The sequence below is a fragment of the Elephas maximus genome, chromosome 1 (genome assembly GCF_024166365.1).
Source record: "Elephas maximus indicus isolate mEleMax1 chromosome 1, mEleMax1 primary haplotype, whole genome shotgun sequence".
Lineage (NCBI taxonomy): Eukaryota > Metazoa > Chordata > Mammalia > Proboscidea > Elephantidae > Elephas > Elephas maximus.
The window spans coordinates 195,528,546-195,541,124 of NC_064819.1; the positions used below are offsets into that span (position 1 = coordinate 195,528,546).

General features: G+C 41.4%; 1 protein-coding gene across 4 annotated transcripts in view; it reads right to left on the reverse strand.

Moving 5' to 3' along the window:
- Positions 1-450: 450 nt before the first annotated feature.
- Positions 451-12,579, reverse strand: part of SOGA3 (SOGA family member 3) — a 53,477-nt gene continuing 41,348 nt past the window's right edge. For 3 of the 4 annotated variants that reach the window (XM_049901945.1, XM_049901775.1, XM_049901682.1), the window contains 2 exons: positions 8,255-8,326; positions 1,675-3,187 (listed from right to left, as the gene is read on the reverse strand). In XM_049901945.1, coding sequence (XP_049757902.1) covers positions 1,874-3,187; positions 8,255-8,326 — 1,386 coding nt within the window. In that variant the 3' untranslated portion in view covers positions 1,675-1,873. Of the gene's footprint in view, positions 610-1,674; positions 3,188-8,254; positions 8,327-12,579 lie in introns of those variants that run through there. The other variant, XM_049901865.1, reaches the window with a different exon arrangement.

A 12,579-nucleotide genomic window follows, 5' to 3' on the forward strand; every position in this document is an offset into this window, starting at 1 on the left:
TCCTCAGACAGAATACCATCAGCACTGCAACAAATAATTGAAGTTTCCCTGAGGCTTACCATATTTTTCACACACATTTACTGGATGTCAAAATTACCTCCCAGCAAAGTAGGCTTTATAAATCTGTATTTTTATATTTGGAAATACAGTCAATTTATGAATGTCCGGCTTTTGGATTATCATAAAAATCAACTAAGAAATCATTGAGAGACTGAGTCAATTTCTATAGCCCATCTGCCAGTAGAAGATGCAAAAATTAATGTGATTCATACACAAAAAAAATTCACACTTACTTCCTTACCTGAAATTTTAGGGCTTGGGCTTCTTGTTGAATTTTGTAGTGGTAAGATGAGTTGTCTTTTTAAAGAAATAAGCAGTCTTCAGTGTTTTTATAGCATTGGTTACTACAGAAATTATACTTCTTTTACTTCTTGTCTTGAAGGGTGAACAAAATAAACAAACTGAAAATGCTACAATGAATGGTAAATGATGAAAGACTCACAGCACAAAAAACAGTGTAAAAAGGAAGACAAGTTTAAATATTGTTGTGTAAGAAAGCGATGAAAATAATACAAGAATGAGAATAAGTAAAATGATAGGCTGGAACATCTGGGAAGGTAAATACAAAAAGAAGAGTTAATTAATAATAATTAAAAATTTAAGCTCGTAATCAACTAATCTAAGTATTTGCTCAACTTAAGAAAGAAGAACCCTCCTTGAAGCCTATATTTACCAAAGGTAACATAGCCGAAAGCCTATTATTACACACAGTGCTTTCTCTCACTGATTTCTATTTTTTTTCCCTGAGGGTACAATTTAAAAAACACATATTCACATTATTCAAGAAATCTGCAACAAGAAAATGGAAAATCAATTATTTGGTATCATAAACACAAGAAATAAGCTTAAACATTCCAAAATTTGACAAGTTTTATCATAAAACTTTTTTTTTTATAGCAAAGCAGAGCAACGTGCAAGATAAATAAGCGACAGAATTGCAGTATGTCTGCCTGTGGTTACTAACAGGCAGATAATCTAATGTCAAGCTCCTGTGTATAATTTTTAAACATAAATGCCTCGCATCTCTTTAAAAGCCATGCATGCTGTCGTACTTTCATTGGTTCTCCAATGGATAGCGAGCACCATGCCTGCCAGAGGTGGAGCACTGCCTGTTTTGTTTTATACATTATCTCTTACGTGGTTGACAAAGCACATTGGTCTTTAAGTGGCCGCCATGCCGGGCCAGAGCAGCTCAGTCCAACACATCGGGTGTGCCTCTACAAATCAGGATGAAGGAAAAATGCTAGTTTTCCCTGTTCCACAAAGTTATTGCTATTTCCCTGAGGTGGTAGAATCTGTGTGGTTTTCTTAGAGGTACAGTAAACACTCCTTCCCCACTCCTAAGATTCTCCACCATGGAGGGGACAATAAAATTTTCTCCAGAAATAATGATCATGCTACTTCAACTTGTAGATAATAAGAGAAGCTTCCATTTGTACCTTTTGGGAAGGCCTTAGACACAGTATCATCTCTCCTTACCACTTGGTTTTTACACTTTACCAGTAGCTATGCATCAATTTTGTTGGTCTTACACTTTTTATATCTTTTCTTGAAAACTGCAAATTCGCAAATGAAGATTCCTATTCAAGTTCTCCTTGCAGCTTCATCTGTTAGAATAAGTACGGTAATATTGAAAATGTTGCCTTTCTATAAATAATGCTTAAAACACCCTTTAGTCTTTACACAAAAATTGGAGGATTCAATTTTCCTTTTAAACAAGGCAGAGGGGAAATAAATAAGGAGTGACTGACTGGGTTACAAAAACCTCAGGCCTGAAGAAGGTTAGTGTAAAAGAAAAGGCACGCTGTGGGCTTCAAAACCCAGAGAGGCTCTGAGCTGGGCCTTCCCTAAAGCGGGGCGTGGAAGTCGGTGCGTGGAGCCGCCCCACCAGCGAGCGCGGCTCCGCGGGCCAGCCTCCCATCGCCGTAGCTCGCAATAGGCAGAACTGTACCTGACTCACGGATATGGGCTCCTCGGCACCGCGGTCCTCGGAGGACTTGGGCACCTCGAGACGGTCGATGAAGGTCTGCAGCTCCTTGCGAAAGGCCTTCATCTGCGCGTTGATGCGGTAGAGCAGCTCGTGTTCGCGGATGCGGCTGCCGTCGTCCTCCTCGTCCATCAGTCCGAACAGGTCCCCGTTGGCCACGTAAATGCGCGCCTCCGTGATGATGGTGCTCGTGTCGGCGATAAGCCGGTCGATGGTCTTGCCCAGGCGCTCGGCCTCCGAGCGGATGTCCTTCATCTGCTGCCGGTCAGAGAAGCTCTTGGGCCAGGGCCCGGACGCCGGGTAGAAGGAGCGGGTGGGCGTGAGGCAGCGGATGTTGCGCACCTCCTCGGAGTCGCTCTCGCCGCCAATGGGCCCTTCACGCTTGCGGTGCGGCGGCCGGGAGTCGTCGTCGCTTTCCTTCTTGCCTGCGTCGCTCTCGGCGTCGCTGTCGCGGGGGCTGCCTCGGATGCCCAGGTGCGAGGCCAGGTCGTAGCGCTGCATGTTGGACATGAGCACGCGGTTCTCGTATTGCAGCTGCATGACCTTGCCGCTGAGCTCGTTGATCTGCAGGCGCGCCGCCTTCAGCTCCTCCTGCAGGGCCTCGGTCTTGGCGCTGTCGTGGTGTCGCGCGCTGTCGTGGCCACCCGACTTGTACTTGTACTTGTTGAGCTCCGCTGTGATGCGCTTGTTCTGCTCCTCCAGGTCGGCCACGTTCCTCCGCAGCAGCTCCGTCTCGTCTTCTACCAGCTGCAGGTGTTGCCGCAGCTCCGACAAGGACTCACTCTGCTCCCTCATGAGGGGGTTGGCCGAGCCGTTGAAGTCATCGCCTCTCAGGTCGTCAAGTTCCGCTTTCAGGCCGCGGTTCTCCACCTCCAGTTCGACGATTTTCCTGCCCAGGATGTTGGCTTCTTCCTCCACCAGCCTCAGCCGTAGCTTGAGCTCAGCCTCCCTGGTGCTGGGAGGTCCCCCCGCTTCTCCTTTGGGTAAAGGGCTGTCCAGATCTCCATAAAAGGATCTGTATTTCTGGAGCTCGTGTTCAAATCGGTCCTTTTCTTTATCAATCTTGGCCATTTTCTTTCTCATCAAAGCCGCTTCTTCTTTAACAAACTGCAGCTGGCATTTCAGATCTCCACTGTCCTCCTCGTTTAGGGAAAAGAGGGGGAGAGGACAGGAGATCATTTTTATGTAAAACAAGAAAACAATCAAAAATGGCACCTGCTAGAGTAATTTTTCTTGTAATTTAGATTTGATTCAAGAGAAGGAGAGAATGAAGATGCTGTTATTTTGTCCAAATCATCCAAATTCTTTGGCAAATGTAAGATTAGGACGACATTCAGTTCTAAACTGGCACTAGTGCTCAGGCTCATGATGACTTGGCCTTACAGAAAATAATCTGCTCTCCAGCTTTAGTTAAGGATGAATTTTTTAAAAGATTTTTAAAATAGGGGAACTTTAATACTGGAATGGTCCATCCAAGGGGAAACTGGTAGGTATTCTGTCTAGGTCACAGTAATAATAGGGCATATTCCCATCAGTCCAAAATGGATAACGTCAGTCATTCCCCGGGGAACAGGCAATGGAGTAGACCCAGTAGAAGTTCCTCTCACAGGCTCTCATGACAACCTTCAAGCCCAAATCATTGTAACTAAATTGAAAAGCACAAAAGAAGAGAAATGGTAATCAGCTCTTTCTCTGGCAGATAGTACAGAAGCATATTATTATGTTCATGAAGAACAGAAGACTCTTCCATGAACTTCTCTAGTCTTAAACCTGTCACTAATTTAAGGAGGTACTTTGGACCAATCATGGAACTTCTGTGAACTGTGGTTTCCTCATCTTTAAAATGGTAATAAAATTGCCTTTCTCATCCAGCATTGAGAGCCACCTGTGTTTGAGATGCACTCTGGAGTAGAAGCAGCAACCACTTGTGGTGACAGTGAGGAGAAAAAATGAGCTTCTTTCAGGGATGCTCAGTAAATATGGCCGAGAGCCTTTGAGATGGAGGAAGTGGACAACAGGGCACAGATCTTCTGTCCTCCCATCTGCAAAGGGGAATACGGGGGTTTTGAGAGCTGCAGGGTGTGTGCAAAGTCTGAGCTTCACGTATCTTAAGTCCTCGCATTGGCCATGGCAGGAAAGCAACATTATCTCCCTCTTAAAGATATGGTAACAGAGCTCCAGGGAGGTTTATTGACATGGCAGAGCACAGGTTAGTAAGTCTCAAAGCACAATCTGTATTTAGGCCTGTCTGATTCCAAAGCCATGTTCTTTCCACTGCACATGCTGCCTCCAGAAAATAAGCACCAAAGGAGAAAAGTAGGCCAATGGTGTAAAATTAAAGAAAGCAGATATGCTAGCTTGTACACGTTCCTCTAGAAGAGGTTGAGAAGGAATAAGAGAAGCACAGAAAGAAGAGGGGGGAGAATCTCAGCAGCACCCTGAGAGGAAGGTAAGAGGGTATGTCATGGGAGGATTTGATGTGAGAATCCACTTCACGAGGGAAGAGAGAAGTTTTGGTCCTACCAGAGACTATGCATTGGGGTTCTCAAACTAATTCGATGAGAATGAAACCAAGAACCTATTGCAGTATTTAATATCATATCAACACATGAATCAAAGATAACCCTGAAGTTTTGAGCTTAAATGTCTGGCTGGATTGTGCTGCCAATAATGAGGTTAGAGAACAAACACAAAGAGGTGCAGGTTTTGTGTGAAGAATATGGGTTTGACTTTTTAAAATGCTGTCTTTAAGGTCGGTAGTGGAGGGATACCTAATGGAAATACCTATCAACAGGCATGCAGCGTCTCAGCTGAAGACCCGTAAGTGCTCAGGTCCAGAGGTGAGGATGTAAGAATCAGATGCATGGAGGTGATGGCCAAAGATACTGCAATTATTGTAAGGCCAACAGAAGAGAAGAAGAACAGAAAGGGAGACAGATAAGAAATGGTCAAAGGTTTGGGAGGTGGAGCAAGAGAGAGTGTAGCGTCCCGTAGGCCAACAGTTAGAAACAATGCTTGAATAGAAAGGTGACCAACAGTACTAAATACGCTTTTATGTAGCCTAGGTTTTGCTGGAAAATAAGGGTAGATGAGTCTGGGAAACTAGATTAGGGCTACATCTATGATAGAAGTTCTTGATTGCAAGATAAAGCCCTTATTTGCTAGTACAAGAAAAAAAATGTTGGCATAATGCTGCAGATTGAAACTAACCTAAACAGCAGTTGGTGTGATATATGAAGCACAGATTGGAGCTGAATTCACTTCACTGAGCTAAATGAAGCAAACAAAAAGAAAGAAGAATATCTGATTTATGTTGTAAGCTCTCCTGCCCCAAGGAGTGGAAACATAAAAGTTATTTTAAGACTCAGAAATACACTGCATGTAATAAAGGCATTATGAAGAGAGGAGATACATCAAGGGAATGATGGTAACTTTTATTTAACGAAAAATAAATCTTTTCAAGATACACAGTGCGATAGTTTCTACAAGGTCAAAAGTTTAAGAATCCTCTAAGTCAATGTAACTTACATCCTTATAGCCTGATTTTTTTAGGCTGCATTGAGAACTGGGCATGGAAATAGCATATATGATTGTTCAAATATTAAACCAGAGACTGTATGGAACGTGCCTGGTCTATAGTGACTGAGCAGCACACATTTGCTCCCATTTTCCTCAGGGAATGAATGATAAGCAAGAAAAATCAAAATGCTCTGAAATGCAAGGGAAGTTGTTTCTTAATTTTGGTGTACCTTAAAGATTTGTTCATAAGAAGATACAAATTACATACAAGGAAGTAGAACATGAAGTTGAAGGGCTAGTAAGAAGTGGGCTATGCCGTGTTTACCTGTATTAACTCCTTTAATCCTTACAACAACTCTCTATTATGACCCCAGTTTTATAGATGAGGAAACTGAGACACAGAAAAAATAAGTTAACTTATCTAAAGTCATACAGTTGGTATATGGCAAAGATAAGATTTCAACCTAGGCAACCTAGCCCTAAAGCCACTGTTCCTAATTACTATTTATACCATTTCTGAGTAAATAAAGTCACATATAAGGAATAGACAAAGAAGCTGAAGCAAATTAACAAAATGCAAAGCTATATGAGTATTAGGTTGGGCCACATGAAATCACCATTTCTGTAGGTCAAAATCCATGGCATGTTGGCAATTTCATGTGGTTCAACCTAGAAAATGGGGACACGGTAGTATTCAAAAGTACATGGTAGTATTCTACATATAAGCATATGTAGAGTATCAGGCATTCCCCTAGACACTGGGAATTCAAAGGTGAATAAGATGTCCCCTGCCTACAAAATGCCCCAGGCTATGTAGCAGGGATGAATATGTAAACAAGGATTACAGTAGAAGGTAGTGCTTGCAGTAACCTATGTTGTGGATCAATAGTCCTCAACCTCTACTGAGCTACAGAATCATCGATAGTCCATCTGGATCAATCTCCTGGGTTGGGTGTTTGCAAATTGTAACTTCTGAAAATAAATGGGTTGAAAATGATGGCAGAGACTTCAAATGCCACCAACAGTATCATTATAAATTTCCCAGAAAGTTTATGCCCATGAAATAAAAACTGGTAGATGGCAATGTATCTTGACTTTTGTGAGGTCCCAGGTTTCATTGGGAAACTGGTGAAAGCCGTGGATGTTTTTTGCAGAAAGGTGTACACATGGACAGGTAGTAGGGGGTCCACAGAGCCTAAACTCCTGGATTAGAGGATATTGTTGAAAAGAATAAATATACTTTAACATAAGAAGCAGGGAGCCCTGGTGGCCCAGTTGGTAAGTGCTTGACTGCTAACCAAAATGTCGGTGGTCTGATCCCACCAGCAGCTCTGCAGGAGAAAGATGTGGCAGTCTGTTTCTGTAAAGATTCCAGCTTTGGAAACCCTACGCAGCAATTCTACTTTGTCCTGTAGGGTCGCTATCAGTTGGAACTGACTGGATGGCAATGAGTTTTTTTTTTTTTTTTTAACATAAGAAGCGTAAGAATAGGGCAAACGGTATTATGTGGATTTATTTAAAAAAAAAAAAAACCTGCTGATTAAAGCTGACTGAAGGATTTAGAGCAGGGAGCACACAGTATCTTCCAAAACAAAGTGAAGTAGGGAAGAGGATTTGTGGCAACACATGAAATGACCCAGAGCAAAATATTTAGAGTGAGATAGCTATTGTTATGACAAGGATGGAGTAGAAAAGCTGTACTGACAGAGCATACTTGGACTTATTAAGGGAAAGGGGAGGAAGGTACGAAAAAAGTAATGATCTTGCTATGCAACGTTCTGGTATTCTAGAAATGCTGAAGCCTGTAAGTGTTCTTTGTGCAAATTAATCAGACGAGCAGAGCAGTAAGAACGGAGGAGGGAGCAGAGAAAAAGGGAACATAATAAACATTTTGATATGCTCTCTTTTCTCAAAAAACAATTCAGATCAACCTTCTCAAATTCTGAATATTTAAATATTTAGTTAAAGCTATTCTCAAATGAGAAAATAATCTTATAGGAATAAAGAGTACACACATAAAAACTATAGATTGCAATGTCCATGTTTAAAATTCAGTATCTAGGCAGGTGTTCTGCCGCATCTCCTACAACATCACATCTGTCCCAAATATCTTCTTTTCTATTTTCAAGTCTCCTTCATTGCAGCCATCAGCACCTACTCTGACCCTGGAAACAGAGCTGGTCTTTACTGTGGCCCATACTGAGTACATCTTTTAAGTTTCACTTGCTGCCCCAATCACTGGTATAGACAATTACTTCATTCTAGGGCTCTCTGATGACATCAGGAGCCCCTGTCTCCTTCGCCATCACTTTCTACAACATTCCTTTCTTTACTCTCCCCCAATACTTAGGAACAGCCATTCTACAGACCTTATTAATTGTGAAAGAACAAGATTAGCACCATGGGTACAGTTCTCAAATATAGCAACAGATAAAGTAATGAAGACATTTTGCTGTGCACTTCCAATCTTAAAGCAATTACAACTGGAATGTTAGTGCCAGCCTTACAAGCACACATACTGAATGCTTTATACTGCCTATGTCTACAGCTACATAACCGAATACATGTAATTTGATTTTTTTTTTTTTTGCATGAGTGTATCTGGGTATTAAGTCAATTCGTAAGTGTAATCTATTACATACATTTAGCAATGTTTGATTTAATAGATAAAATTTTATTTCTACATACCTCTGTAGGAGTCTGTTGAGCCTTTTTTTCAGATTTTGGCAAGTCTTTGCTTCCTCTTCTTTTTAAGGATAACTGAAAGAAAGCATGAATACATTTAATTTCACAAACATTAATTTTAATTCCATTTTATGTTTTTAAGGGTTGTTTTTTTAATATGACATGGAGGAGCCCTGGTGGCACAGTGGTTAAGTGTTCAGCTGCTAATAGAAAGGTCACCTTTGAAGCCACCAGCCTGCTCCATGGGAGCAAGTTGTGGCAATCTTGGAAACCCCATGAGGACATTCTACTCTGTCATATAGGGTCGGTATGAGTTGGAATCGACTTCACAGCAGTGGGTGGGTTACTGTGACGTAACAAATTCAAGACAGATAAAAACAATTATTTCAATAATCATGAAGGGAAAAAAGCCCAAAACAAGGTAGATTTAGGTTTTTCCTTTTGACGAGTATATACATCACAGTAGAAGATTAGCTGGCAATTATCCAATTAATTTCAAAAAATACAGGAAACCTGTGAAAATGAAGAACATCTTAGACAAAATTTAGACTGATGACTTAACATGCTACTGAGCTCAAATGAAAGTAATTCAGATTCCCCCCAACCAAAAAAAAAAAAAGAGAGACTATGTTATTACTTCCAGCACTGGAGTTAAGTTGTTACCACTTGTAACTTTCAGTGGATTTACGTAGAATGTAAATAAAACAAAAATCCTCACAACTGGACTAATAAGCAACATCATGATAAACGGAGAAAAACATTGCAGTCAAGTATTTCATTTTACTTGGATTCAAAATCAACACTCATGGAAGCAAAGGTCAAGAAATCAAGACACATTGCATTGGGCAAATCTGCAGCAAAAGACCTTTTTTAAATGTTGAAAGGCAAAGATGTCACCTTGAAGACTAAGGTGCGCCTGACCCAAGCTATGGTGTTTTCAATCACCTCATATACATGTGAAAGCTGGACAATGAATAAGGAAGACTGAAGAATTGACACCTTTGAATTGTGCTGTTGGTGAAGAATATAGAATGTACCATGGACTGCCAAAAGAAGGAACAAACCTGTCTTGGAAGAAGTACAACTAGAATTCTCCTTAGAGGCAAGGATGGTGAGACTATGTCTCATATACTTTGGACATGTTATCAGGAGGGATCAGTCCCTGGAGAACGACGTCATGCCTGGTAAAGTAGAGGGTCAATGAAAAAGAGGAAGACCCTCAACGAGATGGATTAACACAGTGGCTGCAACAATGGGCTCAAGCATGACAACAGTCATGAGGATGGCGCAGGACCAGGGAGTGTTTCTTTCTGTTGTACACAAGGTCGCTATGAGTCAGAGCCAACTCAATGGCACCTAACAACAATATATTATTTCCAGCATTGGAGTTAAGTTGCTATAGGTTGTAAAGACAAACTTTCAGTGGATTTACATAGGATATAAGAATTTCACTCTTCCCTCACACACATCCATGCAAGCACACATAATGTACATAAACACGTATGGGTAATACAATAGGGAATGGCAGGGATTATAGTGAAATAGATAGGGCATACCCCATCCAAAAGGACTAGCAGGCTAGGAATTTGCTTCAGCTGATTGTGCAATACAAGAATCTGGGCTCCTTGTGGCCAGGTCTTCATTTTTCAAGAAAAAATTGGAAATCTGGATTGTTATGCAAAATCACCTAACTTTTAGTGGTTGGCCCTAATTGAAATTAAAAACAATGAACATTTTGTAGGTCAAAGATTACATATATAGTGTCAAATTGTCTCACAGGCCATTAGTATATAAACTTTGGTGCTCAGTTCCATTTCTCAGTACCAATATAATAAAGGTAGGGTCCCTCTGTGTACCTAAGTAACATACTACCATGTACCAGATACTGAACTGGAGACCCAACATTACAATTTAGTATGGGAGACAGGGAAGCAAGTAATTACAGTACAGGCTGGTAAATGTAATGCTGTTAGTTCTGTAGGCAGGCATTTTGTCTATGAGACATAATAATGACTGCCACATGGCAGGTGATGAAAAAATACCTGCTGAATTACTGAGTGAATACAAAATATAAGATCCTGGAGTCAGAGGGGAGGAAGTACTTATTCTGGAGAATGAGGGTGTGGACTGAGGGGAAAAGCAAGAAAGCCTTCTCAAAAGATATTTCATGAATTTGGAAAGAATGGCAAAAATCCAGTGTTAAAGGACGGTGTATGTTCAGATACAGAAGGCAGGGAAATACACTGCTGCAACTGCACTATTTCAGTATGAAATTGAAATTTCAGAGCCAAGTAAACAGTCCATGTGGTTATTAATTTCTAGTTCTTTACAGGAAGAACGTAATCCATATTGTTGTATTAGAAACAAAAGCTGTGGGGACTCACCACAACCAAAAGCAATTTAGGAACCAGTCAACAAAACAGTCCTAAGAAAAGCATGAATATAGTGAGCTGAGCTATGTAGGGAAGCCTAGGTGGGCACTACCTACAAAGTAGCACCTACATTCATTTTTACTATATTTATTGATTTTATTTTTTAACTCATTTCACTGTATATTTATTCTGTGCCTACTAAAACACTTCATAAGGCATCTATCAGGGATGGATTACCCAATAAGCAGGGTACAGACAGGCTTACTTGTGCTTACTAACACTAGTACACATTTTGTAGTGTACAATTTCACCTGTTATTACTGGTTACCGTAATCAGCCCTGGCACCCATGATACAACGATAAGCAAAACCAGCATGGTCTCTGCTCTTCATGGGGTCCCTAGTTTATTCAGCAAATGTTTTATTTTTCTTTTTTCCTTTTCTTTTTGTTTTGTTTTTTTCCTTTTTGTTTTTCCTCATTTCTCAGTTTTTCATCTCTCTACTTTCCTTCTTTTCCTGTCTTCTGAGTACCTGGTGCTATATGCTGTCCCCTTCCCTTCTAGATGGGCTGTGTCCTGAGGCCTGGGAGCCACTGCCCCGGTCATCAGCAGGATCCCTCTGAGCATTTCCTTTTTTTTTTTTAATCTTTATTTATTTATTTCGTTCTATTTTTCTTTTGATTTTCTTCAGCCCCAGTACCTGCCACAAACAACCCATCCAAGCCCCTCCTCTTCAGCTGGACGTGCCCTGTTGCACCATAGTTGAGTGATTAGTCCTGCTAATTGGACAAGGAGGTGAACTGTACTGCAATTTAATACCATATGATGAAGGCAATGATAATGTGACAACAGTATTAGCTGGTATTGATTGAGCACTAGTTCATGTAAAACAATTTACATGCATTATCTCAACTAATTCTTAAAACACTCATTTGAACCTCATTTTGCAGATGCTGAAAGTAGAAATTTGTTGTTGTTGTGTGTAGTCGAGTGAATTCCAAGTTATTGCAATCCTATAGGATGGAGCAGAACTGCCCTGTAAGGTTTCCAAGTAATTTTTAGGGAAGCAGACTGCCATATCTTTCTCCTACTGTGCGGCTGGTAGGTTTGAACCATTCATCTTTCAGTTAACAGCCAAACTTTTAACCACTGCATCACCAGGGATCCTCAATTAAAGCTTAGAGAGGTTAAATAAATTATCTAAAGCAGTGGTTCTCAAAGTGTGATCCCCAGAACAGTATCATCAGTGTCACTTAGAAACTTGTTAGAAATGCAAATTTTCACAATCCATTTGACCTCTGGGAGTGGGGCCCCATGATCTGTGATTAAAAAAGCCCATCAGACCAGGGAGCCAACATGGTGCTATAAACAGAAGCACCACGCCGTCCCTCCACAGCAAAGACCCAAAAAACTAAGTAAAACAGAGACAAACATCAATCCTGGAATCCTAAGCATCAAATGAAGAGATTAAGACCTTAACTAAGCACCAAATGGAATAAGAAACTGACAGAACAGAGAGTGAGTAGAGATACAGAGCAGAGGTCCTTATCTGCTAACACAGCATGGATTCACCGTCTTGGACTCCTGTCAGAGACTGGTGGTCAGGGAGTATGGGAGAGCAGCTTCAGGGAGCCCCCAGCAGGAGGCAGAGCACTGGTAACCATCAATACACACTTTCCCACCCTCCATCTTTCTTCCCTCTACTCAGCCGCTGCTGCTTCCCAGCAGGCCGTGATTGCTCGGCCAGGAGGTGCCAGCTCTGTACCGTTTGGATTCCCCCACCCACACCAGCCGACTCATTCAGTACCATTTGTTTGTTGCTGGTGTTTTTTTTTCGGTTTCCTTTTGGTTTCTTCCCTGTCTCTCACCGCCTCTTCCTCCTTTCTCTCAAACATCTGGCTCCGTGTACCATCTTTGCTTCTTCCTGACAGGCTGCGAAGTGCACTCAGCTAGGGAAC